Raw genomic sequence first — 21,678 nt, 5'->3', positions numbered from 1 at the left:
AGAAACTGCCCCCAGTTTCCCATCCGCTAACCACAAATGGAAAGAATGGACGTTCACCCATTCCTATTTCACACTATGTTGTGATTGGATGACTTGTGTTCTTCCACTTCTTGCATTCAGGGAAATATCATTTTCTTTTAACAAGTCAAGAGATTGCAAATAACGAATCAGGAGAAGTCATATTTGCTCTCTCGATTTTGACCTGCTTTCTTGTCTTGAAATCCCTTCGCACTCTCCATGTTGTTTCTCTCTTCCCCAAAGTAATGCAACTATTTCATTTCTTCCACCACCCCACTTTGTCTGTCTTATTGTAAAAAAGTTTCAAACATTCCCCTAATTCTCGGTTGCCCCTCTGCCTCTCTACCTCCCTTCACACTGCTCACGCCATTTGGTTGTGTCAACTTTATCCACCTGCTCCTCAGATGCTCCCCCAAACCTTTCCATCACATTCTTTCTTTTATTTAAAGAATGTTTTAGAAGGTAAGACACCTCAAATTTTCTCCCCGGACACTCCTTTCTTTTTGCATGAGTTTTCATGCCTATTTGTTTAATATTAATTTATCGCCCCAAGATTGGTTTTCACCATATTGGAATGTTAAATATTTAAAAAATCCAATGTTTAAAAAACATGGAACTTCAAACGGGCTCTGGACTGCTCCATGGACTCTACCACTTCCAGACTGGGTTGGTGATTCTAGCGGCATACTTTCCTACCCACAGAACTAAGCCCCGTTTGCTAAAAGGGGGAAGTTAGATAAAGCAGCTGAGTGGTAGCCATCGTGTTTCCTTGCATGTGCTGAAGGGAGAGCAGGAAAATACCGACCCTGCAGCCTGATGTCTCAATCATGTTGATTAGAACATCTGGTTGCACCATGCTGCATTGGGCAATTTTAGGGGCCTTCATACGTCTTCCTGAAGTGAAAAATGACCTGAATTCTTTGCCTGCCACTGATTTAAGAGGCCTGAAACACATTACAGTGAGCAGAGTTCATCAGTAAAGTTAATAATCAGAGAAGTCATTGGCCAAACGCTTAGTAAACCCCGTAAAGGCCATAGGTAATGCAGGCTAGCAAATGTACGCACTCACAAGCCAATGCTAAGGTGACCAGTCAACTGATTGCCAAGACAATTCAGGAAATAAAGCTTTCTATATCACTGTAGCAATCACTGGTCTTGTCTCAGACGAGGTATCAGACAACAGTGAGTGCTGAGAGAGCCTGAGCCCCGAAAAGGGATTGTTTACAAGAATAAAAAAAAACCTTTTGGTGATAGATTCATTATGATTTTCCACACCATTGATAAGCAAAGTGTATCTAACAGCTAAAATTTTATAGGTTTCATTGCTTTTCCCCTTTGCACTGTGGAATCTGGCACAGGATACAGATCTTCAATTCTCATTGATTTATTGACCCAGCTATCTCAGTGACTGCTGTAGTCACATTAGTCCAGTTAAATATGTATGCCGATCACATGCATATGTCCGCTTGCGCTAAAAGACATCTTGGGCATTTTTGGGACCTGAGAGGTACCCATATGCAATGAAAGGCCCACACGTCAAGCAGGTGCTTTGCATATATTTATATGTACTTAAAGCAGTTAGTGCATGATACTCTCCTGGGGTAAGAGATCACTGGATCTGATTCTTTGATAGTAAGATGCTGCCTCATGTTCAAGATCACTTTTCTTGTAGATGGGCCAAATTTGAACACCATGAAGGATAACATCAGAATAACAGCCATTGTCCTTTAGTCAGTAAGCCTCAGGAGAATTTCTTGAGTCTTGAGTCCTGGTATCCATGCCAAGCAGCTTGAGTCATCTGCACTACAACAGCCAGATAGAAAGAAATTAGCTGCAGGAAACAGAAACTGCTCTCTCACTTCCAGCGATCTATGTAGTGCCCCGACCTTATAAAGGTTGCCACTGTAAACAAAGCTTGCGTTATGTCAGCAACTAATATTAGCTGTGTGTGCAATCACTATAAAAGAGGGCAAAGCCACTAAAGGGTCATTTGAACAATTTGGAAAAATAGCTCCCCTTCCGCAGTACCTTCCCCTAACATTTCAGGCAACCACAATTAATTTTGGGTACGACTTCCACTTATGAAATGCAACAGAACTAAAGGGAGCTGTCAATGGATAATCACTGAGCCACAAATTGCATTTGAGCTATGGGAAAATAAAGTTAAAATGTTGTTTATGCTGGAAACCCATTGTAAGCATTAAATATATCTGCATAGTTTGTTGTAGTACTATTAACAAAGGAGAGACCCTCATTTATGCCAATGATAATGACATTAATGATTTGCATGCCATGACAGGAATATAATATCATTAATAATGTAAATTGTTATCTTATTTCCAATATATCAGTGGAGATTTAAGATTGCTTTGCTGTGTTATTGATCACATTTCCTGATTTTTGGAAATAGTTTTCTAAATATCTTTTAAAGGTAGTTGGTTTTAATGTGCATGCAGACACATTAATGAAAACATTAATTAAAGTTGTGTTAAGTTATATCTACAGATGGTCAAAAAATAGAATTATTATCCAATGCAAATGTAACTTCATTAATGCCTTAGTGACGTTATCATGCATGATATTATATATAACATCAGAAATATCATTAATTGTATCTTTCTGTCATAATATGTGTCATGAACCTAACTAATGTAGGTATCATTGTTATCAACTGTTGAAACTCCCGCATAATTGCTTTTGCATCACCATGTTTCTGTAGTAGGGTCTGCCCTTCACCCTTGCTTAGACCCCTTCTGTAAAAATAGTGTGATCCTGTGCCACACGGGGCTAATGCTCTTTAAGTTGGAATGTAGACTGTATTAAAAATTGCATCATGTACTGGCATGTGGATTTCATAACTTCTACCAGCACATGAATAGAACATGCTATTCTCCCCTCCTGTGCTTTTTTTCTGTCCGGGAATGAGTATGGGTGTGAACTGCAAGGATAAGTGAGGAAACCCAACAACCATTGCTGCCAAGCACTCACTCTGCATTTAAGAGAAACAACAGCATTCACCCAGATGTCTCACTTTATTGAAGATAACTGCATACTTTCCGACTTCCGAACTGGATTCTGTGCAGGAAGAGGCACGGAATCTGCCTTAATCGCCATCTGCTATTACCTTAAAAACACAGCAGACCACAACGGGGTTGCTGCACTGTCTCTCTTAGTCCTTTCAGCAGCCTATGACACAGTTGATCATGGCCCTCTAATCCTAGGCCTATGCGATGCAAGCATAAGGGGACTGCTCTCGACTGGATCACATCCTACTTTCAAAACAAAATAAATGTAATTCCTACTCTTCCTTTCTTATCCAAACCCTATATCATAAACGTAAGAGTCACTCAAGGCTCTATCATCTCACCCATGATTTTCAACATCTAAATGAAGTTATTACCTTCCGATACCTCGAATTTCCACCCAAGGTCAAATATACTTTCTCTCTAAACTCGATTATACCAGTGGCCTCTACCATGGATCACCTCTATCAATTTTGAAAATATTACAATGAATTCAAAACTCGGTTGCCAGACTACTCCTACATATACCACCACAAGCCTACAGCACACAACTCCCTGATTTAAGGGCCCTATATTTGTTACCAGTTGCCAGAAGGTCCACTTTCAAGCTGCTTTGTATCATTCACAAAGTAATACATGGAACAGGACCACTTTTCCTCAGCAAGAAAATCACAAAATACATACAACAAAGAAAGCTCCGCTCCAGATTGGCGCCCCACCCTAAAACCCCAGCATACAAGAAATAAACCCATGGGTGGAACATCTTTCTCTGTTCAAGTAGTCAGACTATGGACTATTCAAATCTTATGCCAGGGGGTTGATAGCATTTCCCCCACCTTGGGTGAATTGTTGAATCTCTCTCTCATTAGTGAGGCAGTCCTTTCGCAATTGATACATGCGCTGGTGAAACCGCTTGTAAAAACACAGGACTTGATCCTCTCTGCCTCAGTAATGACAGCCCAATCTCTCTTCTACCGGATCCTGCAAAGCTCTTGGAAAAGCATGTCAATAAACATCTTTCTGCCTTTCTTGAGTTCACTAAAATCCTCCACCCCACTCAAATGGGGTTTAAACCACAGCACAGCACAGAAACAGCTTTGCTGACTGTGGTAGAGGAATTCAAATCTCTCCTGGACCAAGGATGCTCAGCAGCCACTATTCTATTGGACTTGAGCGCTGCTTTTGGCATGGTAGACAACCCCACATTCATCCACAGAATTTCCAAAGTGGGCATCGAAAGACGAGATTTGAAATGGCTTTCCTCTTTCCTGAAGAATAGAACTTTCCAAGTGCGTGACCATCCCTGGTACTCTGAGAGCTTCTCAATGAGCTGTGGGGTGCCACAGGGCTCTTCTTTGATCCGAACTCTTTTAAAACGTAATGTGCTCCCCTTGGCTGAAATTGTCCATTCTTTTGGGTTTCTCTGTTTTCTTATGCAGATGACACCCAGCTGGTGATTTCCATCTCCCCTGCTTTCAGCTCTAACTACCTTAGTTTGGCCCCTGTCTTCAGGAAGTAGCCAAATGGTTAGCCAATTGCAAGCTGAAGCTAAATGAGGATAAGACCAAGGTGATGGTACTGGGCAATCATTTTAACAAAAATGTCCCAACTCCCTTGCCTGACTGCCATGAAGGTCTTCCTAGTGGCAAAGAGGTGATAAAGAGTCTGGGTGTGTGGCAGGACTCCAATCTTACTATGGATCACCAAGCAATCAAATTAGCAGCAAGCTGCTTTGGTGTTCCTAGACTTCTAAGAAAGGCCGTTAATCTGTTTCCTTTCGTAACCAAAAATCTCATTGTCCAGGCTCTTGTCATCTCTCGCCTGGACTATGGTAATATTCTCTATCTTGCCTTCCTTTGCTATGTGATATAAAGGTTTCAGATTATTCAGAACGCAGCCGGTCGGCTTCTTATGAATCTTTCCAGACACCAATTTGTCAAGAAGGCTGCTTTTGTTATTGGAGGCCGATATTGCAGCACCATTGCAAAACCAGCCCCCAATAACAAAAAACAGCCCCCATCCTTCCAGCCTACTGGGAAGACGCCTGATACCCCCTGCGGCCAGTCCGGCCTTGCTTAAGACATCTGAGATCCTCCCATGTTTAGCCATCTCCCTTAGTTTTGGATTGGCTGACTCCAGCAAACCCTGTGAACCCTGTTGTCCAGCAAAGAAATTTTACTTGAAAAGTTAATGGCAGCATATTGAAGCCATTGCCATCACCAGAACCCAGGGATGCTAACCATGGCCTCTGCAGCTACCAACTGTGAGCATGGTAGGTTTGATTCACCAGAGACAAAATATGAGCTCTTGAGGTGGAAGCTGTCCTATTTTTAGGGCACCATGTAGAGAAAAGGCTTGTTATTTTAAGAAAGTTGAGGAAAATAGATGGGCATGTATGCACGTCAGGACAGACTCTATAAGGTAGGGATTAAGATGAGGAAGATGAGCACAGTGGTACCAATTGTGACCAATATAGTGTTATATAAATCAACTTTGCTTGACTGGAGCATGCAATAGTAGACAGCACAATATCTATGTTATTGGTCATTGAGGATTGGTGCTTATTTATTTATTCATTTATTTGTCCCATTACATTTCTTTGAGCTTAGACTAAGACGTGTAATATGTCGAGTATATGTATAATTCTTTTGAATCCTATTACAGCGTTACTGAGACATGATCATTTTTTTTACATTTGGTGTATGATTACTTTTTTATTTCTTTTGTATTTTAGGATTTCTGTATTTCATCATTGGACAGCACTCATTAACATTTGACAGGAAAACTCAAAGTGTAACTGAGGTTCGGGAAGCAAAGACATGGCTCGGATGCTAAAACATGAACACACATTTCACAGTAAAATCCGATCTGTTTGTAGATATTGTTTGCATTTTATGATTTGAACAACATGTCGAGGATCCTACCGATGAGATATGCGTACATGAAGAGTGTATTGAATGGTTTTCTGCTGGAGGCGTGGCCCAACAACATAGCCGAATATAAGTGAAGCTGCAGAACTGCTACGAGAATCCTTCATTTTCCTCTAGTATCCTGTAAACGCACTGTGAGATGCGACCATAATCTTATTTTACCTAGAAAAGGAAGGAACTCCATCTTTACTGGTGGCAAAAACATTTGAGGTGGCTCTGAACATTTGGAGTGAAAAATAGTTTGGAAACGAGCCCACCTGCACCCCGAGAATGGCTGAGCAGCATGGAAAGCAGACATATGCCTGCCTAACTACTGGGATGGGCGATCTGCGAAGGGAATTAGACTGCTGTGTTATCAGTTGATCGCCTTTTTATAGGCGCTTCACTGGAGGTATATAGTAAGCACCCAGTGGGTAGAGGAAGTGGCCAAGTGGGGTACGTACCGTGGCCATCCCTCTTTGCATTTTTGTAAGATTGACATATTATTCTAGTTTTAACGCAAAAAAGGAAATTATACTGACCAAATGCCTGATCGTTTTATTTATTTAACAAATGATGTCTGAATTTTTGGGTGCAACCATTGTGCATACTTTATAGACCATGCTTCTTTTTTGAACAGTTACATTTTATTATGTTTTTTGTACCGTAAAACATGTAGAAATGATAAACAATTTTCAATTTTTACAGTGCTTTTCTCCAGAATTAGTTGTTGGCTAAAGACTACAGCAATTGCTTTCTGGATACATAAAGTAGCAATCTAATTTCCATGTTGATCATTCTTGAACTATGTCAAAGATTACTTTTTGACTGGTTAAGATTCATCAAAACAATTATAAACTTCCTTTAGCTCCCCCCTATCCTTGCCTACAAGCTCGATCCACTTTTTTGTCTTGGTCAGATGGAGGAAGGTGGGAGAGAGGGCGGGAGGAGCTGCCCAGCAACTAACCATCCCACACACCATCACAACAGAAGAAATGAACAAAGAGGTGGGGAATGGAAGCAGATGGGCTGTGATTATTCTTAGACACTCCTCACCCACTCCCTACGTCATGATTCAGATGCCACACCTGCTTCATTTCACATAGTTTCTCTGTCCAAGACAAGCACTGTGAAATGAATGGGATGTGTGTCTGTGACTGACCAAACAGCCAGACAGACACTGTTTCGATATTCTTTTAGCCTAATAAACAGTCCAAACAGTTTTCGACTCCTTTCTCTGGCATAGACACACATTTGTGTGCCCCAGCAACGAGCTAGAGGCTGCTTTGATTGTTTTGTATCCTAAGACAAAATCCACACAGTGTCTGGAACTTGTTGAAAATGCACATATGTTTGTTGACCTCACACTCAGAAAATCTAGGGAAACACAGATTTGGGTCAAGTGTTGGTAGGGATATGGTTTAGTGTGAGGAAGACTGAAGAAAACTCCATCATTTTGTGGAATGATTTTGAAAATCTGACAGATAACTAGTTCTGTGTGTTGTTCTGGCTAGTCAATGACTGTGATATGTTTTCATACAACAAAAAAGATAGGTGGCCTAAACCCCCATGTATCTTTTTGTTGCTTTACAAATACCCAAATGCATAGCACCCAGTTTACCACTGTGTATACTTTAACCTGCAGAAAACAAATTCCTGTCTGGTACCCCCACACTCATGAGACCCAGAGAATTAAAGGTGATGCTGATGCCTTGTCAGGTATATGATCCTGAAACAAGTTAAATTGGAGGGAAGCCAGTGATTTGGAAAATATTTGAAAAATGTGACATCTTGTTCAGCGAGATCTCCCTCTCAGCCAATCAGCATGAGGTTGGTCTAGGACCAAGCAAAATAAACTTAGGATGTGCAAATGTTAAAAAAATATATGATTGTGGTGTGTTTTCATGCACTCAAGGAGTGAAACATATGACCACAAGAAAGGTATTGTTTTTTTTTTTTTTTTTTTTTTTTTTTTTTGGAAACCTTTATTAACAGTTCAAGAAGAACAAGTATGGGCCTACAACCCCCCAGGGCCGGCCGCTAAGCAATCAGATCAATAACGACAAGTACAAACACAGGCAGCACTTCGGGGAGCAAAATCGTACTACTAATACTGTGAACAGCGTAAGTAGGGCACCAGGAGAAAAAGGTTTTCATTTTATAATGAGACAAGGCAGTAGGATCAGGTGACAATCAATTTTAAAACGATCACGGAGCTGCAGGGTAATGAACGTTAGCGATTTACAGCAATCTATTAGGACGATGGCGCAAACACAAGAACATCAGGATGGGGAAGAACATAATATACAGTTGCGCCCGCAGTCCCCCGCCAAAACTCCCCAAGAACACCTCGGAAGTTGTGAACACATGGAATGGCAACGAGGCATAGCAAAAGGGAGTGTATCACGCTGATCCCAGAAAAAGAAAAAACAAAAAGAATCAGAGAAGAAAAAGGAGGCCATGGAAAAAGAGATGAAAGAATACAGAATCCCCTCCCCCAACCCCCCACCCTGCACCTCTGCAAATGAGTACGGCCCCCCCCCCCAGCAGTGTGCCTGTCGCCCTGGAACCAGACCCGAAATATAGAAGAGTAGGGAAAAAGAAGTAAGAAAAGACCCCCACCAGGCGGGGGGTAGAGAAAGTATTTATAAACTGGAGGAGGGCCTTCATAACAGACCCCCGGCGTTCTCCCTCCCGCACGGTAAGGTTCCCCTAATGTGAACAAGGAACAGCACAAAGACAATCTTCTCAAACCACGATGGGGAGCATTATGCACCTATTGTGCCAGTAGCCATGTCAGGAGAGCACGCCACCTCTTTGCCCGCCCGTCCATTAGGCGACCACCCCCGAGGGGCCAGCCTCATCCCTGACCACTCTTTGGAATTCTGCCCATGCCAACCCCTCGACCCAGCACCATACCCAATGTTCCTAGGCGGAGAAATGTCCAACAACGACAGAGAAGCGACGCACACAGGTGGGGTGGAAGTCTCTGAACATCAACACAGTCCGCCGCGTGAGGAAACAGGCTTCCCAGTGCTGCCCTAGGATCTGCACTGCATGCAAGGTTCAGGGAGGCCGAAGCAGCCAAAGCAGACATTAGTTGCTGGAGTTGTCTCTGGGTCGTAGGAGGGCATGTACGGGATGAGGCCACCACATCACACTCAGGTCCAACGCCTCCGGGACAGATCAGGCCCTCAGAAGGTCGAACACACTGTAGCATACTGGCCGGGGCGTCCAGTCGTGCACTAACCTCAGGGGTGGCCGCCACAGCATCCTCCTGTGCGCAGTGTGGGTAGTCTCTGTATTCGTGCGGACAGGCGGGCCGCCACTGCCCCAACTCCGACGCCACACCATCGAGCCTACTCCCCAAGATCACGAAACCATGAACCAAGGAGGAGTGAAGAGTACCAAGAGCCTCGAGGAGGTCGCCGTACCCCAGCTCAGCTCTCTGCGATCTCGCCGCCCTACTCCCAGAAGTCGTACGCTCACAGGCCCGCCGCGGCCCAGCGGACAGGATGGTAGGCTTCATCGCCCAAAGATGGCCGCCAAGTATGCCCGACCCTCACCGGGGCCGGGACAAGCGTCGCGATGTCCACGTCGCGGGTGACCGGGTTCTGGGGGCAGGCAAAAAACTATCCGTGGTCACGGGCAACAGTCGTCCCCACCACGAACCAGCCCCCGTGGAAATCCGGGGGCGGCCCGCAGCGATCGGGGCAGGATACGGACGGCGGCCGGGCAGCTCACCAGCAAGGCAGGGGCAGTCACCGGAGGATCTAAGATTTGCACCCCCGGTCATGCACTCGGTCCGCTACGCTGGGCAGTAGAAGTGACCATGCCGAAATGTAGGCCGAGTTTGGCACCGCTCCGGTGGGCCGACTCCACCCAGTCACCACTGGCCGCTGTTGTCGCACTGCCACCCGGCCACGGCGTCCACTCGATGTCCCGGCTCCAGGGCCGCACAGGCCGCAAAGTTCAGATGCAGTTTTCTCCGGTGATACCGCAGCTAGAAACCTCGGAGTCAGACAGTCGGGAGCCCCTCTCCTTCAGAAACACGACCACGTAGCACAGGTTAAGGATCTCAGGCAGGATATCCGTGCGGGATGCAGAGGTTCACGGAGCCGGGAGTCTACGCTGCCGTCCCGGTCGCCATCTTGGCTCCTCCCCCAAGAAAGGTATTGTTAACCGATTTTTCACTTGCAATTTCTTACCAAATTTCCAAAATGAACTGCACCTACTTTAGCGCCTGTGGACACCCTGAACCCATATAAATACATACATGTTTGGAGACCCACAGGAACAAAATTGGCGATCTATCCTTGGAAAGCATATGATCTTGCATGAGGAAGACTGGAGGAAATTAGCATGTTTTGGAAACATCATGTTCAGTGTGTTCTTCAAGCCAGCCATGACAAAAGAGGATTAACTTGTACCAATAGTTTTCATAGGTCATACAACATTAGAAAATATATCATTATATCACCATATATAACTGAGTTTGATATCTGTCATCAAATTAACAGCGTACTGTAAACAATGATTCTGCCACAATTCTGCGTAAATATTACACCATTGATTGTGCAGACAACAGTATCTAGGAAAACCCACACACATTTGGTATTGCTGGACTCCAGATATTCAGGACAACATTTCCATGGTTAGAACTCTGGGGTTTATGCTTATCCGGTTGGGAAGTGCAACAAAATATTAAGCAAATTTGTAGAAAAAATAAAACTGTCCCACATCTTTTGTTCATTCAGACTGCAATGAGACATTGATGAGGTGCATAGCCCGAATGTGTAAAAAAACATATTTTGTATTTGTTGCAGTTTTATACATAATGAACTTGGCCCACGGGCAATAGACTGCTTAACATAAGCACTAGGTTGCATTAAAAAAGGTCAGATACATTTTTCTTAGGGATGGTAAAAGTATATGATTTGCCCAGAATCACATGATGTGAACCAGCTCAAAGACTCCATCCTGGTTCCCCGCTTGCAAAGCCACATCTACTTCCATGCATATAGTTTCTTACCTTCAGCACACATCCATTTCCATCTAAACATTGTATATATTATCTACTGGCGGTCGCCAGTAGATAGTTATAGTTAGGACCTATTTTCCATAGGAAATCCGCAACATTCTATTGGGAATATCTTTGGCGCCGATCGATGAATCTTCGCAAAATTTTCTAAACTTTTGGCGAGCTCCGCACCGCTCCTACCCTGAAAGTTTCGCGGTGATTCGTCAAGCGGGGGCCGAGAAAAAAGGGGGGTCCCAAAACGCGTTTTCCCCATGCAATTTCCCATAGGATCTGTTGTCCCAGCTACAGCCCGAACCGCTGAACGGAATTACACCAAATTTGGCAAAGAGGTAGTCCTCAGTTCAGACTAGTGCCTTCTGCTTAAATGGTGTAAATCCGTTCAGTAGTTCCTGAGAAAATTAGACTTAAAAGTACATAAATATCTATGGCCGGGGAGGATCCGCGGATCCTCCCCGCACCCTCCCCGAACCCTCCCGAGCACGAGCTGAATGCTAATTGGCTGCCAACACTCTGAATCAGGAAGTGTTGGCAGCCATCTTGTGCCTCGGTAGAACCGAGGCACAAGAAAGCACAAAAACAAAGACGCAAAACGCGACAAGGGGGCAGGGTAGAAACACCCTGACCCCCTAGGCCTGCTCAGGGGGTCCCACAAGGACCCCCAAGGCCAAAAATGTTTAAATTTTTTTTTTTTTAAATCGCGGGATGCGCGTAGGGTACGCGCATCCCGCTATAGAAAAAAACTGTGTGGGGGGGGCTCGAGCCCCCCCACACGCCCCGGGGACCACCACCCTGGGGCTTTAACTTAAGTGGGGGGGCCGTGTGGCCCCCCCCTGGAGCCAATGATGGCCCTGGGGCCCACCACCCCCCAGGGCCGGCTCCTGCAGTGTCCCGGGGTGCCCACCCCGGGATACTGCTGTTTGCTAAGGCAGGGTGGGAGCCTCACGGCTCCCATCCTGCCATTTCTCAAAATAGGTGGGGCGCTACGCTCCGCTCCTACCCTGAAAGTCTCGGGGGGATTCGTCAAGCGGGGGCTGAGATAAAAGGGGGGTCCCAAAACGCGTTTTTCCCATGCAAAAAAACACTCTCTGTGCATGGCATATTATTGTCATCACTTACAAATTAAATTTAACAGATTACCTATCACAAGGAAGCGCATAATATGTCCTCCATGTGCGCACGGTGCGTAACGTGGGCACGCGGTGCGTGTAGCGCACTGCGTGCCCACCTTGCGCGCACGGAACGAACTGCGTTAAGTGGGCGTGCACGCCACGAATGGCGTAAAGTAACTTAGCATTTAAAAAACCGTACAAATTCACTGAAAAAACCATAGGTTTCACACACATTATAGTTAGGAATTAGCATTTAAAAAACCTTGCAAATTCACTGAAAAAACCATAGGTTTCAGACATGTTATAGTTAGCGGAAATTTTACTGATAAAAAACCAATGAAATTCCCCCGTTGTAGTTAGTGCAGGCAACTATAACTCACGCGACCGCAATCTTCTGCTGATGACATATGTGTCTTTATGAAAAAAAAATATTTGTAATATATGTATAGCTAAAAATTTATGGAAGAAGACATGGGCAAATAAGTGTCTAAATACAGTATTAGCATCAGCAGAGGATTGCGGTCGCGTGAGTTATAGTTGCCTGCACTAACTATAACGGGGGAATTTCATTGGTTTTTTATCAGTAAAATTTCCGCTAACTATAACATGTCTGAAACCTATGGTTTTTTCAGTGATATATATATAAACACACACAAACACCTTATACATACTTAACATGTTGTTGAAAAGGGAGGCGTGGCAAAGTCAATGCATTGTAAGGCATTGCGTTGTATTGGATGCGTGATAAAGGCATGTGAGGCGATGTCATACAACCCTCTTCAAAAGAATCATAGACAGTAAAACCCAAGTACACTGACCGGTACATCCAGGCTCTTTTGCACTAAAAGGTGTCCCTCCATTTAGCTGTACAATATTACATGAAATTACAGGCAGAGAAGAGAAGAGATTTCTCACATAATTTATTAGTAATAAGTATTTTGCTATAATTTTGTATATACATTTGAAAGTTTCATTTTCGTTACTTCATTTGCCTTTACTGTTAATGACTGATTAACATGCATTTTTACAATCTGCATTATATCCTTATGATTTTATTTTTTCAGTTATCAATGGCATTATTAGGTCTTATGTTCAGAATACAGCATTTAATTCCTGACCTTGGCTATTGTTTACTCTTGAAAAATGCGGAAACTTCATTACGGGAACTTAAGTGCTAGAACCAATGTTTTGAAGCAGAAATCTGTAATCCACTCTCACTCATTTTATTTATAATTATCTGGCAATTGTATTAACATGTGTATTCCTGAAGTTCTTATGACAACAGTGCTGAACGTCCCATACTTTCAAACGAGATTTGATGCAATTTCCTTTTGTGATATTACATGTGAAAATAAACATTTCCAAATAAAGTCATACATAAAGTTTTTTATGTGAGTTAGCGTTAATGATTTACTAGTGCTACATTGTGTCATATGACTTATGGACATCAATGCTATACTCTAAAAGTTTTTGAGGGGTCACTGGACAGACTCGCTGCATGTCATTTCAGGGACCAGGTATGACTTATTTAAGCACAAATGGCTCAGTTCATCAAACATGAGAGTTAAGTTCCTTGGTGTTGAGGAAAGGTCTGACTCTCATGGGATTCACTATGAATTATGTGTAAGTACTATGGGAATCTGTACCTCTCACACATTTCTAGAATTTACCTGTACAAAAACATACACTCTGACATTAAACGCAAAATTGTATTCGTAACCATTTTTTGTTAGGACATGGAAAATATTTGCCCTACTTACCTTCACTGCACCCTCATTAATTTTGAGGGATTTTCCACCACAGGCCCCCCTGCTACCGAAGACATAGCAGGTGCACTGGTGCTGTCCCCACATTCTCCCCTCCCCATTATTTCCCTGTTCAATGTATATGCACTGGAAGGATTTCAGGATATATATAATTTCCTGCTAGATGATGTATCACTTTTGTGACACACTTTTCAGACTTGCAGTGAAGTGGCCAAGTTTAACGTCTCCTTAAAACTGTCCCTGTATTTTTAATAGGGCTGATGAGAGGAACTGTCAACCCAAAAAGAACTGAGATCCACTGTAACTGCAGATTCTATGTGTTTCTCCTGGACAAATGAGAAAATGTGGGGGAATTGAGTGTGAAAGGGCTGGGCCCATAAGTTCTAGACCTGTTCTAGAGTCACAATCCAATGGTTCTTTTTTGCAGCATGAAAGTGTGAAGGGGAGAAAAGTTGTTATGAGACCAGTCAATTAGCCAATACTCTTCTTGGATACATAATAACCCAAGGACAACTACGTAAGGTTAGTTAGATTTATTACAAAGTCAAAAACATGTGAACATAGAGACACCTCAACACAAGGGCGTAGAATTACATAGAAATTAGCATTAAGCCAAATCTGCACATCCAATTTAGATGATGCAACATAAGCAGTACAATTAGTTCAAGAATTAAGATACAAAAGATCAGGACGCATGAGTCCAATTTTCCCTGCATCAAGGGTTGGTGAGTGAAATCTATCCCTACTCTAGCACTAAGATGGCATCCCTACTTAAGCATTTTCAGCAGAAAGGATAAAAGGTGTCAGCATCACGAGTCTTCCTAAGAAGTCTCTCCACGATTAATGAGTCATGTACAATAAAGTTACAAAGACAGAGCTTGTTCTAAGATGCTCTCTCTCTGTAGGCAAAGAAGTGTGGCCCTATCCCTAACTCCAACAACCAGTTGTCCGTATGTAGCACTTCCAGGCTGCAATGCGAATCATCTGCTGTAAAGTCCTGAAGATATTTTTCCACTGTGGCAACGGTGTACCTTCCTTGCTACAATTTGTCCTTGGTTGCATGCCTTCTCCTGTATGAAGCACAACGACCTTCCCTTATCTACTCAAGCCACACAATTGTAACCTCTTCTCTCACTACCTAATTAATAAAACAAAGACATTATTCTATCCAGCCAGAGCGCTTCTTCACCTGCAACACAAAACATGAGAAAGAGCAGATTCCACAGCACACATGAAATTCAACCTGTTAATTCTAAAGCAAGAGTTTCCAGGGACTTGCATTTCAGGCCTACGAAATTCATCTAACGTAAGAAAACATCAGATAGGCTTTGCGAACTCACTTAACATTAAGGCACTTTCAAAAAATGCATTTACCTACGTACGAAGTGACATAATTAATAAGCACATTTAATACATAAACTGTGGTCAGTTTCACAACACGAGTTTTCATGTCATTGTTTTCTGCTAATTACATTCATTTTCTACGTCGATTCTCCATGGTACTTTCCAGTGGCCTAAAATGCGCCACGTGTTCATGTTAATACATTTCATAATAAGAGCACATTATGTTAATACAACAAAGGATTATATGCAGGTGCAATCTAGGCATGATTATAATGCACGCCTACAAATAAAATGCAATTTCCACTCTATCAAGTGTGTTACCGGTGATTCCTCCGGTAGCATCTTATTTCTGAGGGTACACTCAGAATACACTTCCAGTAATTACCTGATGTCCCCGAATTACCAATAGTACAATTACAGGAAACCTCATTTCCTTCACCCTGGTCTAGCTGGTGAAGTTAAAACTTCACACAACTCAAAACAGTAAATCTCTCAACATTTTCAGAGAGAGAAACTATCTGAAAAAAAAACTAGCCACAATCCTGTATTTCTATGAGGAGGTTGAGATAGGCAGGATTTAGAGAATTAGGTTTAGGAGGTGACTTTAAATTTGGTAATAAAATTTGAAGCTACTATTAAGCAATTACATAAAATGGCAAAATAAAAAATTAAATGGAGTCATGGGATAATTCTAATAGTCATTTAAAAAGAAACATGTCGGGGGGCGTGTCTTGCAGCCAACGACGATGGCCGCAGCCTAGTGCAGCTCCGTGTTTGAAGCCCACTCCCGCAACTATCCTGGCATAAATCCTGAGAGAAACCATCGATACAGCATCGGAGACAGCCCCTGGGCGAATGGGGCAGTGGTTAAGAGTGAAATCAGCCTGGTAGCGGACGTGGTGGCGAGGAGCCGCGAGACAACGTGCGTGCGGCCTGAGGGAGGAAGCGAAGCCGGGACCTCGAGTAGCGGCCAGTCGGGGCCGGAGATCCCATGCGGGCGCGACCTCGTCCCTGTGGCCCGAGCTTCCGGACATCTGGAGCGAGTACATTGCAGCCGCAAGTAGTGTTGTATGAGGCGGCGTAAGTGTGAGCGATCAGGGGCTTTTCCGGAGGACCCGCGCGAGGCCGTGAGAGGGGTCCCGCGCTGCCCGGAAGAGCGTACAGCCAGAGAGCCTGGTACTGGCCGGGGGACTGCGGGCTCCGTGGCGATGTCCCGGGGCTGCGGGGACGAACACCGAGATCGGCTGATCGCTAGGCAGAGGAGCCTTGGGGGATTCATCGCCCTGTGAGGGCCCTCGCCCCCCCCTCTCGGAAATAGAGACCTGCTCGAGACTGCGCTGGAAAGGCTGGCAGGATTGCGGAGGCGGAAAGCCGGTGCGTTTAGCAGACGCCGGCGGGGCGGCCCCTTGAGCACTACGAAGAACACTGTTGGCCCCCCCCCCCCGCTTGGGGTGTGCCAGAGCCAGTGACTCTGGGGGTGGAACACCGCAGGCAGGTTGGCAGTATCAGTGAGGGGGACGGCATTGGCTTCGGAGGTGGTGCATGAGCAACGAGGGTCCCGGTTGCAGATCGTGACACGGGGAAGGGGGCTGCAGTGCACAGGAGCAGGCGACTGGCGGTGAGATCTGAGAAAGGGGAGGTACAGTGAGACACCGGTAAAACTGACAGGCCGCACGTGGGAGACCCCCTTGGCAGGCGGCGGCGATTGCCGGATCCTTACTGCTGACGCCCCCCCCCTGAAGATCCAGATCGTCAGAAGGCAATATCACTCGCCTTGGCCATCATGGGAGGCAAGGGGCAATGTGTGGGGCCGCACGTCAAACTTGAGAAGTACGCGTACCAGAAGGAACAAGCGGACGCGCCTCCCCCCGACAAGCCGAAGGAGATTACCCTCCAAGATGTAATGGCCACACTAACACAGATGCAGGTCTCGATAGGGACAATCTCGACAGACATAACGCTACTGAGAGCCGATGTGTCTAAAATGAGCACAAGACTGACAGAGGTGGAAACGGCTGCGGCGACCCTTACCAGCGACGCGGCGGTGTTTAAAAAGAAGATACAGACACTAGAACTTGTGCAAAAACAGTTGCTGGAAAAGCTTGATGATCAGGAAGGAAGGTCCAGAAGGAATAATGTACGCGTAGTAGGTGTGCCTGAGAGCGAGAGGGGGCCGGCTCTGGACCTCTTCATAGAAAAACTTAACACGGACCAGCTGCAACCACGCGGACTATCAAAATTTTTCTCGGTGGAAAGAGCGCATCAAGTGCCCGGAGGTAGGCCTAGACCGGGAGCCCCCCACGACCGATCCTGGCACGTATATTTAATTTCCGGGATCAGGACGCCATTCTACAGGCGGCGCGCACTGCCCCCCGCTGAAGGTGGACAACTGTACAATAACCCTATATCCGGACTACACGGCAGCGGTGATGAAGCAACGCCGCGATTTTCTGCCCATAAAAAAGGAGTTGCGCACTCGTGAATTCAAATACGCGATGCTCTATCCAGCAAAATTGCGAGTTGAGGCGGAAGGAAGGGCATGGTTCTTCACCACACCGACGGAGGCCGCTGAGTGGTTAGAGGGGTGGTGCCCGGCAAGGGACACTAGACGCACAGGGCATGAGTATAAACAGCATTCTTGGTCCTCAAAAGCTCCGGAGAACGCTGGATCGGAAGAAACGGAGCACACCCAACTAGAATGAAGCAGAAGGGGAAAGAACGGACTGTCGCGTGGCTATCTGGTTGGATGACTGAGGTGCCCCCCCGGCTGCAAGAGAAAGAGCCACCATAAAATGCTTGAAGACTGAACTCTGATATCCTAAATCACTGGTTTCTCGCATTGACCCACAATTGGTGAAGGGAGAGGGCGAATGGCAGGGAGCAGCTCCTCCCCTATACGCAAGTACAAAGTTATGGGGACTAAGCACTCTGCTAAGTTGGGGTGGCGGGTAGTTCAAAATCCGCTGAGCAGGGAGGCAGGGAGTGGTGTGGAGGAATGGGGGCAAAATGCAAAAGTTATTTTATGTTTGATTCTGTGTTTCAAGATTACACATTGGTGATTGATGCACGCTATGTATGGCATGGAAAGGAGGATAAATGAACATTTAACACAACTTCACACTACCCTAAATGACAGAGAGAGTACGAATGCCTACCCTGGAGGCTAACACGAGCTCAGATATAGGGAGTCCACAGCCGCCCAGCCCCTTATTTAAAGTACTGTCCTGGAATGTGAATGGCTTGGGGGATAAAATAAAATGAGGGCTGGTCTTACAATATCTCAAGCGCAAAAGGCCGGCAGTGGCGCTTCTTCAGGAAACGCATTTAGTGGGCACGACTACCAGGGCCCTGGATAGGTGGGGCTTTAAAATGGTGGTACATTCTTATGTTACATCAGGTTCCCGAGGGGTGGGTATATTAGTTAATAAGCGATTCCCGCTGATCATTGCCGACTCCCGCAAGGAGGAGCATGGTCGATTTGCGGCGCTGACCTGCCAGTGGGAGGGAAAAATATATAACCTAGTGACGGTGTATGTACCCCCAACACTCCATCAGGCTACTTTCCAGGCGCTGGGAGAGTTCCTTCTGTCGCTTCCGCAGGGGGAACTAATAATGGGAGGAGACTTTAATGCGACAATGGATCCGTCCATGGACAGGTCGTCCACCAGAGATCACGGTAGTGCCAATCTCAAACTGCTGGAATTTACGGAGGCACTTGGCCTCATAGACACCTGGAGAGCCAGATGCCCGGCGGAGCGGCAATATACATTCCACTCAGGGGTCCATAACAGTCTCTCTAGAATAGACTACATTTTTACACTGGCGACGGGGCTGAGGGGGATGACGGATGTAACACATTTGCCTAGGGGCATTTCAGACCACTCTCCAGTCCTCATCGCATACGCAGCCTTCACCCCACAGAGGCGTAGGGTATTCCCAATTTATCCCGGATACCTTAAAGTACCTAAAATTAATAAAGCTCTTCTGGTAACAACCAGGCAGTATTTCGAAGAAAACAAGGATTCAGTGACAAGCCCGACGACATTGTGGGAGGCCTACAAAACGGTTCTTCGAGGACAGGCCATCTCGATGGTGACTGATCACAAGAAAAACCAACAACAAGAGGTACGCGACCTCGAACAAGGGGTGGCCCGGGCAGAGGCAGACCATGCAGCACGCATAGATGACGACACTACACATAGAGTATTCATGGCGCAGCAAGAATATAAGTCCTACGTTTGGGAGGCGGCAAAAGCCAGACAAGCCACAACACAACACACGATATACGAGCTAGGGGCTAAAGCGGGTAGATTGTTGGCCTGGCTGGAGAAAAAGGAGCATGCGGCTAGATGGGTGGCGTGGATCCAGTTAGATAATGGTAGTTTCACGGCGGAGCCTCGGCGGATTGCGGAGGCCCTGTCGACGCATTACAAAACGATATATACCCCAGAGGCCACATCCACCGTAGTGGAAAACCTGACATTCCTTAAAGACATCGCTATGCCCACGTTGGCCCCATCCGCGGTTACGGCCCTTGAAGAAATCACACTTGCAATAGCCGCCCTCCATACTGGGAAGGCGCTGGGGCCAAATAGAATTCCAGTGGAATTCTATAAGAAAGCCACAACACACATTGTTCCGCACTTATTAAACATGTACACGGATAGTTTAGAGAAGGGGATTCTACCCCGAGATCAGAGACTGGCCACCATAGTGGCCATCCCCAAACCTAATAAACCACCGCATGAGTGCAAATCATATCGTCCAATCTCACTGCTTAATGCCGAGGCAAAGATTCTAGCAAAAGTTTTGGCAACGAGACTACAGCCGCACCTGGCCACCGTAATACACCCGGATCAATCTGGGTTTATGCCAAACTGTAATACCGCCCTGAACATACGACGGTTGCATGGAATCCTAGCGCATCGCTCCTCGATAGAGGAAGATGCAGTCATTTTATCACTAGACGCAAGGACGGCATTTGATTTGGTGGAATGGCCTTTCCTCTTTGCTGTTCTTCGCCACTTGGGATTTGGCCCCAAGATATGCGCTTGGATCCAGCTATTTATATACCCAACCATTGGCGCAGGTGGTCGTAAATGGGCATATCTCGAGCGCCTTCCCGTTGGGGCGGGGGACGAGACAGGGCTGCCCCCTCTCCCCACTTCTATTTGCGCTGGTACTGGAGCCGCTAGCGGCCTGGATACGACAGGACCCGGTCGATGGGGTGGGAAGACCGCATCTCCCTATATGCGGACGATGTCCTGTTGTACTTGGCTTCGCCGGCGCGCTCAATACGCTGTCCCCTGGATATCTGTACATCGTACGGGAGGGTATCCGGTTACACGATAAACTGGGAAAAATCCTATCTTTATATACTCCAAGGACCCCCACCGCAGCTTCCTAGGCGGTGTGAAATCCGGATGGCAGAGTGTGGTTTCAAATATTTAGGGATATATGTAACAGCAGATAGAGCGCAATTTGTCGCGGAAAACCTGACACAACCCCTGGTCCGGTTTCGACGTGATGTTAAACACTGGCGCTCCCTACCCCTGATGCTGCTGGGAAGAACAGCCCTCTTTAAAATGATGGCGCTCCCCAGATTTCTCTACCTGCTCCAGAACACACCCTTCCCGGTTGCCCCCGCATACTTTATCGCAATAAACGCAGAAGTGACCAGTTTATTATGGGAAGATAAGACGCCACGGATAGCACTCCATAAACTAACCAGAGGCTGGTATGACGGAGGTATTGCCCTCCCTAATATTAAAATATACTATTGGGCATCACAGCTTATGGTCATAAACCAGTGGCTACATGTGCCGGGGGACGACCCGGCATATCGTATGGACCGCCACCTGCTGGGGACCGGAGGAGTTATGGGGGCGCTGTATAACCACACTAAGAGACGCAGCCTCACGGGCCCAACGGCACATACTTTGCAGATATGGTTCGAGACACAACACGCACTGGGATAGGAGGGAAAGATAACTCAGGTCACACTGTTGTGGGATACAAAAGGGTTGGGAGTGATGCATACTACCAAGGGATTTTTGCAATGGGATCTGATAGGAATATCGAGGGTCGGTGATCTCTGGAAAAAAGGTGAAATAGTCACGTTCGCCCACTTACTAGCAGAGTATGACTTGGCAGCCACTGAACAATTTCGCTACCTACAAATCAGACACGCACTCCGTGCTGCAATTCCGCCAGGGACACGGTTAGCGGAGTCCTCGCCGCTGGAGGATAGACTTCTCATGGAGCATTTGACTAAAAAAGCCACGTCCCTAACATATCGGAAAATAATACATAACCAGCCAGATCCGCTAATAGCCCTTAAGGCTAAATGGGAGACAGAACTGGGAGAATTTGACGAAACAGACTGGCAGACTGCACTTTCCTCCCCCAAAGAGGTAGGGATACCATCGAAACTTAAACTGGTACAATTAAAAATTCTACATCGCACAT

General features: G+C 45.8%; 1 protein-coding gene across 1 annotated transcript in view; it reads left to right on the top strand.

The window, feature by feature from the left end:
• LOC146801921 (matrix metalloproteinase-20-like) overlaps positions 1-6,359 on the top strand; it is a 115,123-nt gene extending 108,764 nt beyond the window's left edge. Inside the window, exon 10 of the mRNA XM_085624068.1 lies at positions 5,776-6,359. Coding sequence (XP_085480194.1) covers positions 5,776-5,876 — 101 coding nt within the window. The 3' untranslated portion in view covers positions 5,877-6,359. The remainder of the gene's footprint in view (positions 1-5,775) is intronic.
• Positions 6,360-21,678: the final 15,319 nt, after the last annotated feature.

Source organism: Triturus cristatus, chromosome 8 (assembly GCF_964204655.1).
Source record: "Triturus cristatus chromosome 8, aTriCri1.1, whole genome shotgun sequence".
NCBI classification, from domain to species: Eukaryota; Metazoa; Chordata; class Amphibia; order Caudata; family Salamandridae; genus Triturus; species Triturus cristatus.
This window is presented reverse-complemented; position numbering and strand designations above follow the sequence as displayed.